The following is a 23348-nucleotide window of genomic DNA, read 5'->3' on the forward strand; positions in this document are numbered from 1 at the left end:
TGAGCTCCTCAGCCCACAGACGGGGAGGCGTCAGTGTAGGGGTTCAGTTGATCACGGGAGCATCTGTTCACTCACTAACTTTGCCCCGTCCTCCTTCAGACTTCACCCGAATGCAGGACATCCCGGAAGAGACTGAGAGCCGCGACGGGGAGCCTGTAGCTTCAGAGAGCTAAGGGGGCCCCTCCCCCCACCCCGTGTCCCCCTGAAGAACATTACTGAGGGAGGCAAACCTGGGGACTCCAATCTGCCAATGACGAGGGAACTTTTGAAAGAACTGCTGATTGTCCTTGCCAGCTCTTGGGATCCTTGGACACGGGGGGCCATTTAGGAAGCTGGGGGTATTAGGCCACAGTACCCCCTGGTGGCATCCAGAAGCTACACTGCAGATGCCAATTTTTCATGCCTTCTTCCCTCTACTTTAGGAAAATTTATTTATTTATTGTTTATTAGTTATGGAGGGAGAGGGGAGATTTAGAGGACCAGGGACATGGGAACCAAGCCATAGGGATCAGGGGGCCTTGTCCTTTAACACTACTGGGGTTTATTCAGGCTTAACTGTGCAGCTGCTGGGTTCTAGCCCTGACACCCCTCCTGAGCAACACCCATCTTTGAGGAGAGGCTGCAGCCATAAGACCCTACTGCCCCTTCAGGAAGGGCTGTGGTCAGGGCCATGTCCCTCTCCCCTTCCCCTCAACCTCTTACTGCTGTTCCCCCTTCTCTCTGTCTTCTATGGAAACCCCAGGGAGATAACCTGGCTTCCTAGAGTTGATGGAATACAGGTTGAGGTGGCCGTAATGGTTTGTTGGGGGGTGAGGGGAAAAACTCACAGGGACCAGAATGTTTTTTTGTTGTTGTTGTTTTCTTTTTTGTACCAAAGCCAACTGCACGTGTTTTATATTTTTAAGAGAAGATTGTAGGCAATTAGAAATCGCAGCCCTCTATCTCTACATCTCGGAAGAACTTGAGGGATGGGGGGAACAATGACTTCTCCACTCATCTATAGTACTGGGGGACCCATTTTGACCTCTTCCCCAGCCATTTGGAAAAACAGTTCTTGGGTGAGTTGGGAAATCTACAAACCCTGACCTCATCCCCCACCTCAGCAACCATGACCTGAAACCTTTGCGTGAATTTGGGGGATTTTTCAATGGACCTCCCCCAACCCCACCCCAGTGCCTGCCAGCCCCAGCCAGTTTTCTGCAAATTTGATTGTTTAAAAAAAAAAAAAAAAAAAAAAAAAAAAAAGATAAAACGGGGAAAATTAAAGTCCTGGAACCCCAGGAAGTACTGTCTGTTAATGTCTGCCAGTTCTGAGGGTGCTGGTGAGGGGGAGAGCCAGGCAATGACGTGTGTTCCTCCAAAAGGAGCCTCTTCCTCTCCCAGGAAGGGTGACTGCCTCCCTGAAGACAGGGGGCGCTAACAAAAGAAACCGCTGCCAACCTTTTTTTGTTGTCATCTTTGACGCTCACAAATACAAGGATAATAATGAAGGGGCACTTAGGTTCCAGTGGCTGTTGGAGGTTCCAACATTAAAAAACTTGTTTTCATCTCATTTGCATGCCATGCTCAGGAATTACATCAGCCTCTTGCCCCCTTCCCTCCCTTTCAGCACAGTTCCTGTTAGCCTCTCCCCAGAGTCATTCATTTTCAGGTTCAGCCCTCACTCTGCCCTTGTTCTTCGCAGTGCCAGAGCCCTGGTTTAACCTTTTTAAGACGGTTCCCCTCCTAGGAGCTGCTCATTTGCTCTTTGCCATTTTGAGAGGCAGTGAGAGATTAAGTAGGTTTCAGTTCTTGTTTTTCGTTAATTTTTTGCTTCCTGTTTCTGGTTAATACCCTGCTCTGGGGCTGTAGGGGGAGGGGTGAGAGAGTCTAGAGTTGTATAAATGCTGGCATAGTGCACAGACCTCTGTTGGAGCCCATGGAGTAAGATGGGAAGGATGGGGCCCATGACCTCAGCTAGAAAGAGGAATTGAAATCACCTGGGGTGGGGGGCAGGCCTGGGGGCACAGCCAGCACCCTCCACTCCTGTAATTCTCATCCATCAGCATCTGGCCTTGACAAGGTGCTTTCTCATCCATAACGGAATCTGTGAGGTAGGAATTGTTCTCATTTCATAGACAGGGAAACCTGGGTGCAGAGGGTTGCCAGCCCAGCAGAGGAGCCAGGAAAGGGCCAGCCCTCCTAGCTGCAGTTCTCCACTTCCCCTCCTAGGCTGCTCTGCTGAAAAACACCAGAGCTCCAAAGTTTCCAACACGATGGCCCATGGCTCAGCTGTGTGCCACGTCAGCGGGAAGCAGCTGGGACCCAAAGTTGTAAAGGCAGAGCAGTGGGATGTTAGCATCCAAAGACCACCAGGAAAGGGAATGCAGGCTCCTCCAGCGTTGTTACAGATCCAGTGAAGGATGCTGGTCAGGAGTGTAACGGATACCTGGGGACGCAGAGCCCAGAGCGTGGGTTCCGAGAAGCCCACAGCTCACAGGAGAGCTGCTCTGTCCCTCCTGCCGCCCCTGGACTGAAACTCCCTCTTCATCCTTGATCCCAAAACAAGACACACATTTCTCTGACATGGTAGTTCCTCTGAGATTAGTCCCTCTCTCACGTCTTTCCCATTCTGTCCGTTGTCCCCTCTCTATTCCCATTTTTGGAAACTCAGTCTTACTCTCTGTCTACCCTGTTGGCAGTTTCACAGCGCTCTGGCTTGAGCTCCAGGGAGCCAGGGCCCAGCTTCTTGCCACAGCAATGCCTCCTTTCCATTGCACCCTCCCCTCCCTCTCCCATCCCAAAGGGTGGGTCTGCATGCATTCATTCACCTCTGACTTGGACCTGTTTAAACTTTGTCAATATTTACCTCCGGGTCCCATAAAGTCCATAAAGCAGCGATGCCCCCAGAGGAGCCAGTATCCGGAGCCCCAGCAGGGCCATCAGAGGAGCTGCAGGGGGTGGGAAGAGGGGCACTTAAGTGGTGGAGGATTTTCCATCCTGAATTGGCTGGGAATAGATGTGGATTTTGGAACCGTTTAAACATTATCAAAGAAAGAAAATTAAACATCAAGAGGCTAATTAAATCTCTTTAGCATTTGCTTAATATGGTGTGAATTAGGCGGCTCTTTAGAGCCTCTTCTGTTCAGCAACTGGATGGAGCTGGTGCAGGCGGTGCCCCCTCCAGAGGGGGCTCCACTCACTCAGGAGGCGCCGTGCCCAGCTGGGTTCAAGACATGTCAGACCTTGGGGTGGGGCAATGGCAGTGGGAGCTGCACCCCATTTTCCCTCTGCCGCCTCCCTCCTTCCCAGGGGCTGCCCCCGCCGAAAGTCCCTTCTGATGGCTAGCATTTATCATTGCTGGGTATCTATGGATACAGAAACCAAAGGGGAACCCCCTGCCCTGGAGTGCACACCTTCAAGAGGAGCCTGAGGGGCCAACCCCTCACTCAGTTCCTTATGTAAAACTTTCATTTCACTCCAGAGCGTGTAAAAATTCCAGACAAGACCTTTACGGCTCCTTGTCCCTGTCTCCCAGTTGCCCCCTTATTTCTTCCTTTTTTCTTCTCTCTGTCTCCATTTTACATGGGGTGTAAGAATAACAGCTAAAACTCTATTTCAGGCACTGTTAAATCCTTAACAGCCCATTTTAAATTGAGAAAACAGGTACAGAGAAGTAAAGTAACTTACCGAGGTCCCTCAGCTGGTTAGTGTCAGACCTAGGATGTGAATCCAGGTGTTCTGACACCTGAGTTGATGCTCTAAGCCCTTGGTGGAGGAGGAAGATTAGCACCTGTTCTGTGGTTCCCACTCCTCTAGCTGCACATTCAGCCTCCTCTTCTCCCAACCCCCTTCCGCATTTCTTGCCTCCCTATGCCCCACCCACATCCTCAGCTTGTCCTTATCTTCACTTCTCCCTCCAAATCCTGATTTAAGGAGAGACACACGCGGGTACTCCCAGCCAGCAACAGGGGTTTGCACTCCAAGCTTGGCTGGAGCTAGGGATCCAGCAAGACCCCACACACAGCAGGGAGAACTACAGCTTTTGCAGCTGAGGTGTCTGTGGGCACCAAGTTTCTGTAGACACTAATGAGATGGTAAGAAGGTAGAGGTGGCCAGAGGAGAAGGGCATATTTGGCCCCAGCACCAGAGAAGGGCAAGGGTACACCCCATTTGAGGTGAGGGAGGGAGGGTGGAGGGGATAGAGGGAGATAGACACTGACCTATGACCCAATTAGTCTAGAACCCTTAGGGAAATTTTCCTGGGAATTCTCACAGAAGGCAGAAATGGGGCAAAGAATCCTTTGGGCCACCTTGACCTGGAGGTGGAACTGAGATGAAAGGTGCAGACACTTTGTGGATGCTCCAGAGGTTTATCCTCAGATCCTCATCATTCCCATCTCCACGTGGAGACTTCCACTTGGTCATACCCAGCCCTGACCTGGGTCCCAGCCTCCCTGTTCCCCCATAGCCAGAGTTGGGGATCAAAGATCAGACGTTCCCTGAGGGTGTTGCATCGTGGCAGACAGGCCAACCTCTCTCTCCCTAGGCTGCGTGGATCCCCACAAAGAGGAGGGGGTTTACCTTGCCCCCTTCACCCAGGTGTCCCTTTGTCCAGGTTGGTAAGCCTGGTAGAAGGGCCACCCTCCCAAGGGGTGCTCTCCATCCACCGCCTGCCCACCTCCTTTAGGGCCACCTGTTCTACCCAGCCCCGGCCCTGGGGCCACAGCCTTGCTCACAGATCCCTGAAGGTGTCTGCCAGGGCCCGCCGGGGCTCCCGCCTTAGGAAGCAGTACAGCATGGGGTTGAGGCAGCTGTTGCTGTGTGCCAGGCAGGTGGTGATGAGGAAGACATAGGTATGGATGGTGTAGAAAGTGCTGTCCCAGGGCACCAGGTCAGACTTCACCAGGACACCCCAAAGAGGGACCACGTGATTGGGGAACCAGCAGAGGAAGAAGGAGGCCAGAAGGATGCGGATGGAGCGGGCCACGACCCTGCTGTCCTGCCGTTGCCGTTGCCGTTGCCGCCACCGCAGGAAGGCCAGCAACAGCAGGTAGCTGGTGGTGATGATGCCCAGCGGCACCATAAAGGCCAGGACCACCCTCTGCAGCTGGTAGGCCCCTAGCCAATACCTGCTGGGGAAGCGCAGCAGGCACAGACACAGGCCAGTCACCTCGCCCTTGGCCCCAAAGACAGCCGTGGGCACTGTCACCAGGGCAGCTGCCACCCACATGGCCAGGGTGGCCACACGGGCCCAGAAGAGCGAGAGGTGGGTGCCGGGTCCTGCAGCCATGGCCACCACCCAGTATCGGGCAACACTCAGTGCTGTGATGAGGAAGATGCTGGCGTAGATGTTGAGGACGGTGGCTGTCAGGACCATCTTGCAGAGGGCACCTCCGAAGGGCCAGTGGAAGTCCAGTGCCGACTCGGCTGCCTAGAAGGGGAGAGTGAGTGCCAGCCCCAGGTCTGCCAAAGCTAGTTTAAAGACAAAAGCGTCAGAAGGTGGGCAGGGGGCTCGCCGAGCGCAGTTACCCAGAACCCAGAGCACGGCCAAATTTCCCAGCAAGCCGATAGCCCCCACGAGCCCATAGGCCAGGGCAACCCTCAGGGCTAGGAATCCAACAGGCATCATAGCTCCATCAGCACTCAGCACACTGCCTCCAGAGGTGTGGACCCAGAAAGCAGGCGGGGGCACAGAGGTGCTGGGCGTGGGCATCGCAGGGCATCAGACGTCGGTGGTGCTGGGCAGAGGGGCCGGGGGTGCCTGCCAGACTGGCAGGGGCCACCTAAGGCTCTCAGCAGGACCGTGTAGATCTGAGCGCTTCTCTGCTTCTCTTGGGGCCTCTGGCTGCCTGGAGGCCCAGCCCACGCCCACACCTCAGGGGGCGGGCGGTGGAGGGACGACCTGCCACTTCTCTGTTGGTCTTGGTGGTGGGTGGGGCAGAGTGAGAGAGAACCTGAACGTTGGGATAAATGTGTTTGTGTTTGTGTAGAGCTCTACGCAGAAGAGGGTGGGGGGAGGGAGAATGATCCCACAATGCAGGGCAGCCCCAAGCCTCCACTCCAGGGAGAGGCCCACAGATACCCCATCTCAGGGATGACGGGAACCAAACTGGAGCCCCCTCTAATCCTAACAGTGTTCAGGGGCCCCCTTCTCTGCAGAAAATGCTCCCTTGGAGCCAGGGGGAAGGGGCCTGGGAGGGAGCATGGAGGCAGGGAATCAGAATAGGTATTTGAGAGAGAAAGAGCAGAAGTTCTGGAGTCCCAGATCTGCTCCTCACTCGCTGTGTGACTTTACTCCCGAGCCTCAGTTTCCTAGCTTAAATTTTTCGGGTAAAAGTCTCTGCTTTACGGGATTGGTGTGGTAAAATGAGATAACACATGAAAAAGCACTTTATACATTGCTATTTGCATGAGTGATTATTATTTCAAAGGAAAAGTTGGGGGTGTTTGTGGCACAAGGGAGCAAGGTACCGACCGAGCAGCTATTATCACCATGCCCAGGGAACAGTGCCAACTAAAACACAGGTTGGAATTCATTGCAGCATCAAGTGACTTTGAGGCTAAGGGCAGGGAGGAAAAGGGGAGAGGAAGTCACAGCTTCCTGTTCCCTCCCTACTGGGAACACAGCCTACGAGGACCTGAGCAGGCCCGGGGCATGCCCTCAGTTCTCTTCTTGCTAAGAAGTCCTGTAACCTCTACCACTCCCACTGCCATTTCACCCTTTCCTACTCTTATCTGTGGAGACAGAGGTCAGTGGTACCCCTGCTCTCTCCTCCAACCCCCAAACCCCCTTTCAGAGCTGTGGATTCTGAGATACACCCTTACCACACCTCATCCTGTCTCCCCATGATCTCAGTCCTAAATGGAAAAAGTGCATCATTGGGTCCTCCCCTTTTGTGCCCGTATCCCTATCCTTTGCAGGATTTGCAGTGATGGGGGAAAAGAGAAGACGTGGGGTGAGGGGCAGGGTGTAGATAAAAGAATGAGGCTTTTTCAAAATATTCAGCACCTTCCTGTCCTCTGCTAGCTAACTAAGATGTTTGACGTTCAGTTCCCTTGAGTGCTAGGGGAGGAGAGGGGCCCTTTCAGGATAATCAACAATGGGTTTGATGAACCCCATAGGAGAGACCCAGGGGTGAAAGAGATTCAGACTGGGTGCCAGGATGTTTGGGTCCTTCAGCAAGGGATGGGTGTGAAGGGGGTGGCCGCAGGGGAGTGCCCAGCCCAAGTTCAGGTGAGCCCCAGGGGCTACCTCCTGGCCTCAGGGACTGCTCCTTTGTGACTTGTGCCAATCACTCCCTCTCTCAGGGCCATGTTTACTCTTCCACCCATCCTGCATCACTTTGTCCATTTGGCAGCCACGATGTCTTTTAATGCACTGGACCTATTGTCTCTTGGCTTGGAAAACAGAAGCTGGGTCAGAATTTCAGGTTTCTGCTTTCCATTTGAAATATCCTGTCCTCTGATCATTTTTTTTTACCTTTATTCTTTTCTAATCTAAATCCTTTCCCTTGGTCTGAGACTATCAACACTCCTTTGTGGTTATGTAGAGAGGTGGTGCCGCCAACTGACCAACTTTAAGAACTTCACTTTGGGCCCCTTCATTTTAGTATTTTGTTAGTTTGTTCCTTGATTCATCCATTCATTCACTAATCACAGCATTTCTTGAACACTTACTATGTGCCAGGCACTGTGCTAGATGCTGGGGAGATGAAAACTTAATATGGTCCCTATCCTCATAAAATATAATAAGCTTTTTGAGATGGGTGGGCTTTTCAGATCATCTAGTTCAGTTTCTCATTTTATAGGGCGTGAAAGTGACTTGTCCAAGGCCACAGGGGAAGTAGTGGCAGAGTGAGGATTTGAGATAAAAGTCTTCTGACTCCTAGAATCTAGCTCTTTCCAGTACATCACAAAACCCTTTGGGCATTTCTTTCCACCTCTAACCTCTTCCCCTTCCAGAGTGCCAGAAGTGCCAGACCCTGCCCTTGGGAAGTGCCAAAGGAAAGAGCAGCAGGATATGGACAGAAGGATAGCGACAACTCTGCTTTCCATGGCCTCTTCCCCCACAACTGCTGGAGGAAGAGGAGGAACTGGACCCAACAGAAATGCTTTTGCCATCTCTCACGTTCATATTACCCTCTAGAGCCATACTTTTCCAGCCCCATTTTCTTTTTTTTTCTTTTTTTAAAAATTGATTAATTAATTTATTTTTGGCTGTGTTGGGTCTTCATTTCTGTGCGAGGGCTTTCTCTAGTTGCGGCAAGCAGGGGCCACTCTTCATCGCGGTGCGTGGGCCTCACTATCGCAGCCTCTCTTGTTGCGGAGCACAGGCTCCAGATGCGCAGGCTCAGTAGTTGTGTCTCACGGGCCTAGTTGCTCTGCGGCATGTGGGATCTTCCCAGTCCAGGGCTCGAACCCGTGTCCCCTGCATTAGCAGGCAGATTCTCAACCACTGCGCCACCAGGGAAGCCCCCCATTTTCTATCTCAGAATCCAAGGACCTGTAGTGGTAGATTACAGTGTCTCCCTTTTATAAAAGGGACTTCCAACATCTGGGCCTTCCCCTCAGTCACCTGAATACCCTCCCCTCCCTCATCCACATGTCTTTTCAGCCCCACATCCCTGTCCTGCACTCCAAAGCCTAGGCAAAGAGGAATTGGGGGAGGTGGCAGAAGAGACTGAGTTATCCCTCCACAGAGCATAAAGAGAAGGGATCTTGGCATTTGTATTTATGACAGTGGAGACTGAGACTAGCTGCTTGGAGGACTACAAGTGGCAGGAGGAGGGGACCTGCGCCTAACCCAGATCTCTAACCTCACATCAACCCAATCAGCCACCACCTCTACTACTTCATGTGTCTGTCAAGAGCTACTGGAGAAAATCCTCCAGTCTTGGTTAAGGGGCATGGGCAGCTTCAGTGCTAGAGGGCAACTTCTGAATCAATCTCTGTCTCTCTCAACTTTATATTTTGGAAGAGCTTTATATTTACAGAAAAATTGCAAAGGCAGTGAGAGTGATCCATCTCTTTTATTTTCCACATTAAGATGAAGCTGCCAGAGCATCAAAAATAAAAAAATCTTAGAGATAAATCTGACAAGAGACGTACCAATACTTGTACACTGGAAACTACAAATCACTGCTGAGAGAAATTTAGAAGATCTTAATAAATGGAGAGGTATCCTGTGTTCATGAGTTTGAAGACTCAATAACAAGATGTCAGTTCCCCTCATAATGGGTCTGTAGATTCAATGCAATCCTAGTCAAAATTCTAGCAGCCTTTTTAAAAGAAATTGACAAGCTGATTCTAAAATTCATGTGGAAGTGCAAATAGCCAAACGATTTTGTAAAATAGCCAGAACAGTTTAGTAAAAAGATTATAAAGTTGGAGTACTCATGTATCCAATTCCAAGCCTTTAAAGCTACAGTAGTCAAGACAGTGTGGTATTAGCAAAAGGACAGACATATAAATCAGTGGAATTGAGAGTCTTGAAATAGGCCCACATATTTACAGTCAACTGATTTTCCACAAAGGTTCAAAGGCAATTTACTAAAGAACACATAGTCTTTTCAACAAATGATTCTGTAACAACTGAACACCCACATTAAAAAAAAACAGCGTGCATGAGAGAACTTCAGTCCCTACCTCGCACCATGCACAAAAATTAACTCAAAATGGATCATAGATCTAAATGTAAAACCTAAAACTCCGAAACTTCTAAAGGAAAACAAAGGAGAAATTTTTTATGACCTTGGGTCAGGCAAAATTTTCTTAGATACAACATCAAAAGCACAATCTGTAACAGCAAAAAATTGATAATTGGGCTTCACTGAAATTAAGAACTTTTTTTTAGCTTATTTTTTATTGAAGTATAGTTGGTTTACAATGTTGTGTTAGTTTCTGGTGTACAGCAAGTGATTCAGATACATATAACATCTTAATGGAAAACCCTGAACTTTCTGGCCAACCATACACACACACACACACACACACACACACACACACACACACACAGGGTATATACGCATATATACACATATGTATGTATTCTTTTTCATACTCTTTTCCATTATGGTTTATTACAGGATATTGAATATAGTTCCCTGTGCCATACAGTAGGACCTTGTTGTTTATCCATTCTATATATAATAGTTTGTATCTGCTAATCCCAAACTCCCAATCCGTCCCTCCCCATCCCCACTCCCCCTCAGCAACCACAAGCCTAGAATTTCTGCTCTTTGAAAAACACTGTTAAGAGAATGAAAAGATATGCCACAGACTAAGAAAATATTTGCAGATCACAGATCTTATAAAGAACTTGTACCTGGACCTCCCTGGCGGTCCGGTGGTTAACACTCCATGCTTCCATTGCAGGAGGCGTGGGTTCGATCCTCGTCGGGGAAGATCCCACATGCTGCTTGGTGTAGCCAAAACAAACAAACAAAGAACAAAAAAAAAAAAATTGCATCTAGAATATCTAAGGAATTCTCACAATTCAATAATAAGAAAACAACCTTATTTTTAAAAAGGGGTAAAGGATTTGAACAGATAGTTCATCAAAGAAGACATACGGATAGCAAATAAACACATGAGAAGATGCTCAACATCATTAGCCTCTAGGGAAATGCAAAGTACAACCACAGTGAGATAATACTACATTCCTATTAGAATGTCTAAAAAAAAAAACTGACCATACCAAGAGTTGGTGAGGAAGTAGGGTACCAAAACTTTCATACATTGCTGATGGGAATATAAAATTATATGATCACTTTGTAAAACAATTTGACATTTTCTTAAAAAGTTAAACATATACTCCCTATGTCCTAGTCTTTCTACTCCTAGGCATTTACACAAGAGAAATGAAAGTACACATTCACATAAAGACTTGTACACCAGTGTTCACAGCAGCTTTATTTGAAGTAGCTTAAAATGGGAAACAACTCAAATGGATAACATAATTTTCTATCAACAAGTGAATGGAGGAATAAATTGTGGTATGTTCATACAATGGAATGGGACTCAACAATTAAAAGGAATGGATTACTGCTATATGCAACAGCAAGCATGGAGGAAAGAGCCCTGATGGCTGCCAGGCCATGGTTGTCCCTTCCCGTTTGCCTCACTGAAGCATCTGTTCCTCCTCCATCTGTTCAACATTCCAGGTCCATCTACAGTGCAGCCAAGTCCTGCCTGCCCCAGCCTCCAATCCTAGCACTGTGCCCCTCTGAAACAGGACAGCCTCATTGCTGACTCCATTTGCTCTGGGCCAGGTTCACTCTAGAGTGCCCCACACTGGGCATCCCAGGCTGTGGCTCTGAGCATCCTAGCCCTTCTGTCTTCTAAGGCCCCCTACATGAAAGGTAGGTTTCCATTTCAGATGTCAGGTATTCACCTTCCTGAGAAAGGAATGGGACAGATGCGTCCCCATGCACGTCGATGAGCAGAGGCTCTTTCTGGGGCCACTGTTCTAAAACCAAACAGAGTTTAAGTCTTCAGTAATGGACACTGCTAGTCAATTTCTTGGTGGGATACCCTGCTCTACTCTATACTAATATTGGTATCTGACTACAACTTACAGTTTCCAGCCTCAGAATGAGGCTTCGGCAATGCATGAAAATCTTTTCACATGTCCCTGATCAGCTAGATCTTTCATACATTCATCCAAAATGCATTTCCTGGGCATCTGGTAAGTGACAGGCACCATGCAGCCCTGGGATACACAAAGATGATTAAGACATAGCTCCTGCCCTCAAACAGCTCACTCTTAGTAAAGGCAACATAAACGATACTTGTAAATACAGCATGAAAGGTGCTATACTAAAGATTTAATAGAGCGTTCCAAGTTACTACAAAGGAAGAGGTGTTTAGCTTTACCTGGGATAGTCACAGAGATGAGTTTTGTACTAAGCCTTGAAATATCAGTAGATGCTTGTCCAGGGAAAGGGCATTTCAGGTGATGGGAACAGTATGATCAAAGACATGGGGGTATGCAACTGCATGCAGAATCTGGGGAAATGCAAGTGTTTCAGCATGGTTGGCACAATAGTGTGTGTACCAAGGAAAAGACCAGGAAAGATGGGTGGAGGAGGCAATAATGAGGTTATGGAGGACCTTAGGCCGGGCAGAGAAGCTTGGATTTTATCCTGTAGAATAAGAAGCCACTAAAAGCTTTTAATCTAAACAGTGACAGAATCAGATTTATTTTTTAAAATTATCTATCTATTGACAATGTGAAAGACCATTCAAGGAGGTTGAGAATGGTAGGAGAAGAAATATCAATTAGGAGGCTTTTGTAAACAGGGGCTGGGATAGTTAGGAAGTAGAGGAGGGAAGAAATATGGATTATGTTTAGGAAATAGAATCAAGTGACTGGGGATGTAAAGTGACTAAGAGCAGGGAGGAATTAAGAATGACCACCAGTGTATAAGCTTGGGGAATTAAGTACATGGAGGGTACATGAATGGGTGGCTGGATCGACGTATAGCAGATGTATAGCACTGGCATTAGAAAATACAGGAGGAAAAGGAGGTTGAAAAATTTGTGAACATTTGGGTATAGTGATCCAATATGCAGTTGACTACATGGTCTGGAAAGAGACCCGGTCTTGAAGATCTAGACTTAGAAGGTTTCAGTGGAAAGTTGTTATGGGTAAGCTCATAGAAGGAAAGGTCCAGTAGCTTTGTGACCATGTTGGTTGCTTTCATAGCATCCATGTCCCCCTCTTCCTTTCTAAAGAACCTAATTCTGTTCCAGTATCCATTCCTCCCCTAATTCTGTTCCGGTATCCATTCCTCAAGAGCCCAGATGACTTGGAGAAAGCTAACTCCATCTCCAGCTCTAGGAGTGGAGCCTGATTAGTTTAAGCCCATCACAATGTAACCATCCTCTTGACAGTAATTGGTTCAAGAGTCAAGGATTAAGCCAATCAACACGTGACATTATCCTGGTAAGTGTTATTAGTCCACAGGCTGGTCCAATCAGACTGAACTGGGGGAAGGATTTTTATTCTAGGAGTGGCAGAGAGGATTTCTTTCTCTTGCTGGACCTAAACATAGAAACATGTGCCCCAGTTGGTGTTGGCCATCATCTTGTCAGCATGAAGGAAGCCAGTCTAAGGACAAAGCCTTCCCATGGAGGCAGGCAGAGCAGAGAAGCTGAGCGTACACCATCTATGGACTTGTAGCTATGAGAGAGAATACATTTATTATTGTTCAAGGCATGTTGAGTTAGGTTTTCTGTTATTTGTTATGAGAAGCACCCTGGTTCAAGCAGAAGGGAATGCAAGGTAGATCAGTAAATAGTATTTTTTATGGCAGAAGGAACCAGAAATGTTCACTAAATTTATTGCTTACTACAGTAAGAGAGAGACATGTTAGTCAGACATTATCTCTATGGGCAGAGCAGACTGTAAATCTTCTAGCTACAGGATTTGGGGAAGCTGGAGTTCAGGAACTGGTGGATTTTCAGAGGTATAACTAGATAGATATCATCCATAGAAGATGATTACTCTTATGAGACTGCTGTTGATTGGTTGAAGATTGTCTGACTTTGAGAAATGAGGGGCTGACACTGGACGGTGTTCACTAAGGTAAGTTGTTCATTGATTCAACAGATTTAAAATAGGTTCTGATGGCTACAGAATAATCAAATCAGTTTTTCTTTGAGCTTGTGGGAATTTTTTTAATTCCCAGGAAGAAGTATTCCTCTTCCTGTCCAAGAGCAATCTCTATATCTGTTCTCAAATCCTTCTCTTTCCAGATCCTGCTCCATCAGTCATTCTCTTCCTCTTGGGTTTTCTACAGTTCCTCTTTTATTGCAAGGAACAGAAACCCCCTTGAGTTACTTCTAGTGCTGAAACCTGTATCTAAGGACAGGTTGATGTTTATTATACCAGAGTCCTTCAAAAATCCTCACCGTTTTGCCTACCTAACCCTGCCTTCTCTTTCCTATCTTCACAGCAGCGGGTGGGCATATTGGCATGAACGAGTAGAGCCAAGAATGCATTTTTAGAGTTTCAGTAGATCTGAGTGGATTCAGGTGAGATAATGGGAAGACAATACAGTACAGCCCTCGGGAAGCAAGTTTTATTCCTTTTGCTTTTCATTTGGTTCCTGTTTCTGCTTCTCTCAGCGCACCTGCTCGTCTCCTGCTTCTCTTTGCAGACTAGCTCCATCTTACACCTTTTAGAAAATAAGCACCCAGGCATCTGATGTACATTACTAGAGGAAAACACAATTACAAAAAATTTCTTAATTAAAAGGGAGAAAATACAATGTATCCTCCAGCATATCAGCACCATATATTGGTCAAATCCTCAGAGTTATTTTACATCCCTCAGCTCAGCACACCAGCGTTGTAGGGCAAGCATTCCATTGATACTGTAGGGGTACCCACGGGTGGGTGACAGTGTGTTTGAGGACATGAGTGAATTCCCAGCACCAGTTTGCTGACTCACATCCTTAGATGTGGAGGGAGTTCCTTAGTCAAAACATTTGATTACATCATTTTTGCTTATTGGGAAGTTTTCCTTTCACCGCTGATCTTTAGATCATCCCTGAGATAGTCACTGATAAAAATTTCCCCCCATGGAACAGAGCTCCTAAAATATTTCTTTTCTGCCATTATCCTTTGTACTTGGGATTAAGAATCTCTGGAGAGGCTGAGATGCCTTGCCATGTTGATCTGAGTCAAACACAGGACCCAACAGTTCAGGCTTGATGTTTTTCTGGCAATTCAGTTCTTAGAGAACTTTAGTGGGTTGCCTCTCCTTTTTGCTTCTAAGGGTGCCATGTTGTTGTTCCTATTGTTTTACTGTTGTGATAGCCTTCTTTTTCCTCCTTTTTTTTACTTTTGGTATTTTTTTCTTTTGACATAATTACAGATTTAGAGAAAGCTACAAGAATAGTACAAAGAATTTCTGTATCCCCTTTACTCAGATTCCCCGAATGTTAACATTTTTTTTACATTTGCTTTTTCTTATAAGTTTTTTTTTGTTTTTGTTTTTAAAATTTATTTATTTATTTATGGCTGCGTTGAGTCTTCATTGCTACACGTGGGCTTTCTCTAGTTGCGGCGAGTGGGGGCTACTCTTTGTTTCGGTGCGTGGGCTTCTCATTGCGGTGGCTTCTCTTGTTGTGGAGCACAGGCTCTAAGCGCGCGGGCTCCAGACGTGCAGGCTCAGTAGTTGTGGCACACGGGCTTAGTTGCTCTGCGGCATGTGGGAATCTTCCCGGACCAGGGCTCAAACCCGTGTCCCCTGCATTGACAGGCAGATTCTTAACCACTGTGCCACCAGGGAAGTCTGTATGGGTTTTATTTGAACTCCAAGCTGTCACTGCCTTGGAGTTGGTAGATGGCCTAATACTACCTAAATGAGCACCAGGAAATGCACAGTCATTGGGATTCATATGTCAATTTTTTTTTGGCCATGCACTAAACAGGAAGAAAAAATGACCTCAGCCTAACCTCTCTTACTTTAGAGAGACTTTTTTCAACTAGCAATATAAGGAAGTGCTATTGAATGGAGTTTAGAAAATCAGACTTGGCTATACCCTTAGAGAAATTTTGTTGGGGAAATTCAGAGAGAACTTTAAAATAAATGAACTCGGACTTCCCTGGTGGCGCAGTGGTTAAGAATCTGCCTGCCAATGCAGGAGACACGGGTTCGAGCCGTGGTCCAGGAAGATCCCACATGCCGCGGAGCAACTAAGCCCGTGTGCCACAACTACTGAGCCTGCGCTCTAGAGCCCGCGAGCCACAACTACTGAGCCCATGTGCCATAACTACGGAAGCCCGCGTGCCTAGATCCCGTGCTCTGCAACAAGAGAAGCCACTGCAATGAGAAGTCCGCACACTGCAACTAAGAATAGCCCCTGCTCACCGCAACTAGAGAAAGCCGGCACGCAGCATCGAAGACCCAATGCAGCCAAATAAGTAAATAAATAAAATAAATAAAATAAATGAACTAAGCATTTGACTTAAGAAACTAGAAACAAAATAATACCAAAAGGAGAAGATAATTAATAAAAACAAAACTTTAATATGCTATTGATGAATTGATGAACATACTGATGATTAAAACTAAATCATGGGTTCTTCAAAAAGGTGAACAAATAGACAAGACCCTGGCAAGGCTAAGGAAAATAAGAGAAAAGAAAAAAGAGAGAAGAGAAAGAAACAGCCATACAAATGAGATTAAAAGAATAAGAGACCTTTAGTCAAATTTAATGCAAAACATTTTAAACTCTAAGTAAAATGGATTTTTTTATTTTTTATTTTTTATTTTTTTTATTTTTGGCTGTGTTGGGTCTTCGTTTCTGAGAGAGGGCTTTCTCTAGTTGTGGCAAGCGGGGGTCACTCTTCATGGCGGTGCGCAGGCCTTTCACTGTCGCGGCCTCTCTTGTTGCGGGGCACAGGCTCCAGACACGCAGGCTCAGTAGTTGTGGCTCACGGGATTAGTTGCTCCGCGGCATGTGGGATCTTCCCAGACCAGGGCTCGAACCGATGTCCCCTGCATTGGCAGGCAGATTCTCAACCACTGCGCCACCAGGGAAGCCCCTGGATGATTTTTAAATGTCTAAAATTAACTCAAGAAAAGTAAGAATTCTGAACAGATGAATAACCACATAAGAAATCTGAAAGATTTTCAAACATCTATCATTAAAAAGCTTCCAGATCCAGATGATTTTATAAGCAAGTTCAGTTCCACCTTCAAAAAAAAAAAATCTAAGTTATTCAAAGTATTTTAGAGCATAGGAAAAAAAAATGAAAGGGCTGCCAACTAGTTTTTCAAAGCTGGAATAAATCTACAACTTGATTTTTTAAAGTACCAAGACGTCACCTATGAACACAGATGCAAAACTCAAAAACAGAATAGCTGTTACGGGTTCGGGACACACTACCACAAAATTTGGCAACTTGGCACACTGAATATTTTCAGCTGAAGGACTTTGAGAAACAACAGGTGTAGGAAGGGCTTTCTGAACTTCCCCTGAAGCAGGTCATCAGACCCTCATGTGAGAGGTGCCCTCCCTATACCCAGAGGAAAAGAGCATCCTTATTTCCAAAATGGAAGGACACTAAGAAGAATCTGAACAAACACGCTTTTCTCAGTTTCCCCCAAATTACCATTGTTAGCTCACATCCCTTTCTGTCCTTTCATATTTTTTCCATGACTTTCCACTCTAAATTAAACCTAGTATAAAAACTCTCAGGATGGACTTCCTGGTGGCACAGTGGTTAAGAATCCGCCTGCCAATGCAGGGCACACGGATTCAATCCCTGGTCCGGGAAGATCCCACATGCCGCGGAGCAACTAAGCCCGAGCGCCACAACTACTGAGCCTGCCCTCTAGAACCCACAAGCCACAACTACTGAAGCCCGCACGCTTAGAGCCCGTGCTCTGCAGCAAGAGAAGCCACGGCAATGAGAAGCCCGCGCACCACAACAAAGAGTAGCCCCCGCTCGCCACAACTAGAGAAAGCCCACTCACAGCAATGAAGACCCAACGCAGCCAAAAATAACTAAATTAAAAAAAAAAAAAAACAACTCTCAGGTTTAACCATTTCTTTGGATCTTCGTCTCCTTATGAAGCCTCCAGTGTTACATAAAACTTATACTGTGTTAAATAAATTTGTATTCTCTTCTCTTGTTAATCTGTGTTTTATTACAAAGACTCAGCCAAGAACCAAAAAGGGTAGGAGGAAAAAGCTACTCTTCCTCCCCTACATAAGCAAATCAAATTCAGCAGGTCAAGAAGAGTTTATTCCAAAATGGAGGGAGTTCAATCTTAGGAAATGTAGCGTCAGAGCTGTTTACAATATGCATTAAAGAAAAAACTAACCTACCAAAAACAGATTTGCTAAATCTTAACACTCATTCTTTTTTTTTTTTTTGGCTGCGTTGCTGCACGCGGGCTTTCTCTAGTTGTGGCGAGCAGGGGCTATTGTTCATTGTGGTGCACGGGCTCACTGCGGTGGCTTCTCTTGTTGCGGAGCACGGGCTCTAGGCATGCGGGCTTCAGTAGTTGTGGCATGTGGGATCTTCCCGGACCAGGGATCGAACCCGTGTCCCCTGCATTGGCAGGCAGATTCTTTATCCACTGTGCCACCAGGGAAGTCCTTAACACTCATTCTTGATGAAAGTGCTTAATAAAATTGAAATAGAAGAAAATTTCCTAAACATTTACAAATAATATTTATCAGAAGGAAACATTATATTCAAAAGTGAAAGTGCATTTCTTCAAAGAAGATATACAGAAGGCCAGCAAGTATATGAAAAGATCATTTGTCCTTAAGGAAATGCAAATGAAAACCGCAATGACATATCATTTTGCACTCATTGGGATGGTGATATATATATAAAAACCAACCAACAAAAACAGAAAATAATAAGTGTTGGAGAGGATGTGGAGGAATAGGAATGCTTATACATTTCTGGTGGGAATGTAAAATGTTGTAGCCCTTTGTTTTGGTGACTCCACAAAAGTTAAATCTAGAATTACGATATGACCCAGCAACTCTACTCCTAGATATAAAATCTAAAGAGTTAAAAACAGATACTTAAATATTTGTTAATGAACGTTCACAGCAGCACCATTCACAATAGCCAAGAAGTGGAAACCCCAAATGCTCATCAACAGATGAATAAGTAAATTGGGGTATATACATCTGATAGAATATTATTCAGCCACAAAGAGGAATGAAGTACTGATACATGCTACAATTAGGATGAACCTTGAAAACATGCTAAGTGATAGAAGACAGACACGAAACACCTATATTGTATGATTACATGAAATATCCAAAATAGGTAAATACATAGAGACAGAAAGCCAACTGATGGTTACCAGAGGATGGGAGACAGGGAAGAATGAGAAGTGATTGCTTATTGAGTATGGGGTATTCTTCTGGGGTGATGAAAAAAGTTTTGAAACTAGACAGAGGTGGTGGTTGTGCAACATTGTGAATGCACTAAATGCCACTCAGTTGTACACTTTAAAATGGTTAATTGTACTTTAAAATGTATATCTCAGAAATAACTAAATTTCCTTGTCAATTGCATTATTATGAACTTTCATCAAATCTTTAACCATGGTCATTTTTAAGTCTTTTGTCATTTACATACAGTTCTGGGTGTACTCTGATGCTTTTGCAAAAATGTTCCTAAAAAAGGGTTTCATCTTCAAGGAATTCATGGAAAAGACTCTGACAAGTACAGGTTTCTGGTAACTGACTATACTGCTAAACTGAATGAATAAATATTTTCAGAACTCTAATGGAAAAATGATGAATTCATAAAAGTGCTAACAAAAGATCAAGATGAAAAAAAATTAATTACATGGGACTGAGTGAACTGATGAGGATGATTATAATTTTTGTGACTTTCTGTTTGAATTAATAAAAAAAAATCCCACAAGGACTCACAGAGGCAAAAAATATACCAATCAATTTTCACTGCAAAGTAAAGGAGCTGTTACAGTGGAGGATTACTGGACTGAATGTCAATATTAAGACATAGAAAAAAAATATATATATATGTGTCATCTTGGGCATGTTACTTAACTTCTTGTCTCATATGTAAAATGGGATAATAGTAGTATTGTTGGGAAATTATGTGAGATAGTATATGTAATGTAGAACACTTAGAATGGTATATGGTTCAACCAAAGACTATATATGTGTTTGCTTTCTTCATGGTATTTTATTGTGTATATGCAATATCATTAATTTAGCTAGTTTCCCATTGATCAATGTATAGCATTTTCAATTCCTCTGCTATTCCAATGTTGTTGTCAATATCCTTACATATCCATTACCATTGGCAAAAACAACAAAAAAAAGATAGTCTCCTTATTTTTCTCCTAAAAGATTAGCTTCTCATATTTAGATTTTCATTATTCTTATGGTTGATTTTTGTATTTGGTTTGTATTAGAAATCTATGACTATTCCCACTGCCACCCTTAAGTAAAATAAATCACCCTTAAATTAAAAAAAATAAAAATAAAATGGTTAATTGTATGTTATGTGAATTTCACCTCAATTAAAAAAAATACACAAACAACACTATACTGCATATTGTTTATGTATCTGTACAATGTTGTAACAATATAGAAACACGGACAGGGAGAACAAACAACAAATTCATGATACTGCTGGCTCTGGTACGGGTGATGGGGAGGACAACAGGACTAGAGAAAATAATTAGGGGACCTAAACAGTATTTGTTAAAGTAATCAACAGTATGCCTTTTAACAAAAATAAAGACAATCTGCAGTGAAAAGGAAGTGAAATTAATGTCAGAAACAAGAACGTTCAATCACCACTAGTTTTCACTATTTACTTTAGTAATAATAAAAAAGAGAATCTCCCAAAATAAGTGGTACAAACATTAGAAATTAAGTAAAGATTAATTTTATTGATACATTCTTTGTAAATTGTATCTTATACCTAGAAAATAATTAGAAACACATACCTTTAGTATTCTAAGAACTTTTATTATTAACTCACATAGCCCTCACAACAACTCTGTGAGATAAGCACTATTATTATTAGATCTCCCTTTTATTTATTTTCTTTTTTGGCTGCACCACGCGGCTTGCAGGATCTTAGTTCCTCAACCAGGGATTGACCAGGGTCCTCAGCAGAGAAAGTGAGGAGTCCTAACCACTGGACCGCCAAGGAATTCCCTCATTATCTCCCTTTTAAAGGTAAGGAAGGGACTTCCCTCGTGGCACAGTGGTTAAGAATCCGCCTGCCAATGCAGGGGACACGGATTTGATCCCTGGTCCGGGAAGATACCACATGCAGCGGAGCAACTAAGCCCGTGCGCCACAACTACTGAAGCCTGCATGCCTAGAGCCCATGCTCCGCAACAAGAGAACCACCGCAATGAGAAGCCCGCGCAGCACAATGAAGAGTAGCCCCTGCTAACCACAACTAGACAAAGACCGCAGGCAGCAACAAAGACCCAACGCAGCCAAAAATAAATAAAATTTTAAAAATAAATAAATAAAATAAAGGTAAGGAAGCTGAGGCTCAGAAGTGAAGTAGGTCACAGCTAATTCAGTGGCGATTTTGGGAAATAAACATAGGTGGCATGTGCTCTTGTCCATTATACTATTTTATCAATCCAAGAGATTTGGCTACAAAATTATTAGACCTATTCAGAGTTTAGCAAGGTAGCTGGATAATATAAAAATCAATAATTTCTTTTATATCAACAATAAGTTGTTTAAAATGACAATTCAAACGTCTTTTAAAATAGCAGTCAAAAATTTTAAATACCTATGAATATATTCAAAAAGAAAGGAACCAAAATCCAGAAGAAAAACACTGTAAGACTTACTGAAGGGCATAACAGAAGACTCCAAAAAATGGAAAATCATACGACATTCCTGGGTGGGAAGAATCTTGTGAACTTGTCAATACTTCCCAAGTTTAAAAATAAAGAAAATGCATAAACAACAAGGATTTACTGTATAGCACAGGGAACTACATTCAATATCTTGTATTAACCTATAACGCTTCATCAAAATTAAAAAATGTTTATGCTTCAAAGGACACCATCAAGAAAGTGAAAAGGGGGACTTCCCTGGAGGTCCAGTGGTTAATACTCCATGCTGCCAATACAGGGGGTGCGGGTTCGATCTCTGCTCAGGGAACTAAGATCCCACGTGCTGTGTGGCCAAAAAAAAAAAATAAAAAAAAGTGAAAAGACAACCCACAGAATGGGAGAAAATGTTTGCAAGTCATATATCTGAAGGGACTTGGATTCATAATAAATACTGATCTCTTACAATTTAATAGTAAAAAGATAAATAACCCAATTTTAAAATGGGCAAAGGATATGAGTAGGCATTTCTCCAAAGGAGATACAGAAATGGCGAGTATCTATACACAGATGAGTAGATAAACAAATTGTGGTATATCCATACAATAAAATATTATTCGACCATAAAAAGGAATGAAGTACTGATACTTGCTACAACATGGATGAACCTTGAGAACATTATGTTAAGAGAAAGAAGCCAGACACAAAAGGTCACATATTCTGTGATTCCATTTACATGAACTGTCCAGAATAGGCAAATCCACAGAAACAGAAAGTAGATTAGTGGTTCCTGGTGGCCGGCGGGAGGGGAAAATGGGAAGTGACTGCTAATGGGAGCAGAGTTGCTTTTGGGGTGATGAAAATGACCTGGAATTAGATCATGGTGATACTTGCACAACTTTGTAAATACACTAAAAACCAATGAATTGTACCTGTAAGATACCCTTTTAAAAAGAGTAAATTTTTACGGTATGTGAATTATAGCTCAATTTTTTTAAAAAAGGAAAAAAAATAAACACAATGTAATTTTTGTCATAATCCCAACAACACTGTATTTTGGGGAGACAACACAAAGGGAAAACGTTTTTTAATCTGAAATTCATTTGTAAAAACACACTTGTCAGAATAAGCAAAGAAATGTAGGTGTATCCACTAGCCCTAACAGATATTAAAGTAGGTGTAAAATTATTGTTATAAAAGCATTACAGCAAAGGAAAAAGTAGATTCATGCAATAGAAAAGAATGCAGAAATATTATATATATAATTTCATATACAATAAAGGTGGCGTTTGTATGGAAGGGACATTTATATATAAAATGTTGAAGGGAAAACACTATAAACTTGGCTTTTAAATAAATTTGTATTCTGTTAATCCTATCAGAATGTACTTATTTGAAAAATAGCATTGTATTTTATTTATTCAGTCTGGAGACTCCTTGCTGCTCCAAGATACCCTACATGTTGGAAATCTCTGGCTTTCAGAATCAACTCAGATTGCATCCAAGGGCTTTCCGGAGCCCGCCCCACTCTCGGACAGTTCAACCGTTAAGTAGGCAGAAACCCGGAAAACGGTGTTTCATAACCTACGCTGGATCATTTCTCCAGCCCTCACCCGCACGTTTAACTTCCGTTTCTTTCAAATACCTGCGTATAAGCTCCAAGTTGAGCGCTATGTCTTCGCATAGAATTGAAAAAAAAAAAAAAAAAAAGAGAGAAATTCTTCGAATGACCTTTGGGACGAATCGTTTCCTTTTTCCTAAACAGGTAACTGAAACGTGAAGTTCGAAAAACTCGTGGGAAAGCGTTCTCCCAGGCAAAAGGCTGGGACTCCACACGAACGTGACTGAAAATTAAACAGGAAAACCTGTTTAATTCTCTGACTCATGCGTATTGTCTTCTAGGCTACCAACTTGCCCATAACAAAGATGGATTCTCCTTGCCCCAATTCCTCCTTAATACGAGATTTAGCAGCCATCTTTTTCAAGGGCAAGGCGCAAGCAGGAAGGTCACACCCTGTCTCACAGAACGCCAGAC

General features: G+C 44.2%; 2 protein-coding genes across 10 annotated transcripts in view; one reads left to right on the top strand and one right to left on the bottom strand.

Annotated features, from left to right (window-relative positions):
* ARHGEF2 (Rho/Rac guanine nucleotide exchange factor 2) overlaps positions 1-1552 on the top strand; it is a 42668-nt gene extending 41116 nt beyond the window's left edge. For all 9 annotated transcript variants that reach the window (XM_082456367.1, XM_082456370.1, XM_082456372.1 and 6 more), the window contains one exon: positions 100-1552. In XM_082456367.1, the coding sequence (XP_082312493.1) occupies positions 100-173 (74 nt within the window). In that variant the 3' untranslated portion in view covers positions 174-1552. The remainder of the gene's footprint in view (positions 1-99) is intronic.
* RXFP4 (relaxin family peptide/INSL5 receptor 4) lies at positions 1220-23338 on the bottom strand. The gene is given in 4 exon segments (XM_082457283.1): positions 1220-4714; positions 4718-5413; positions 5417-14201; positions 22959-23338. Coding segments are annotated over 3 exon segments (1116 nt in total). The 5' UTR covers positions 5696-14201; positions 22959-23338; the 3' UTR covers positions 1220-4573.
* Positions 23339-23348: the final 10 nt, after the last annotated feature.

Source organism: Balaenoptera physalus (genome assembly GCF_965194825.1).
Source record: "Balaenoptera physalus genome assembly, chromosome: 1".
In the NCBI taxonomy this organism is placed as follows: Eukaryota; Metazoa; Chordata; class Mammalia; order Artiodactyla; family Balaenopteridae; genus Balaenoptera; species Balaenoptera physalus.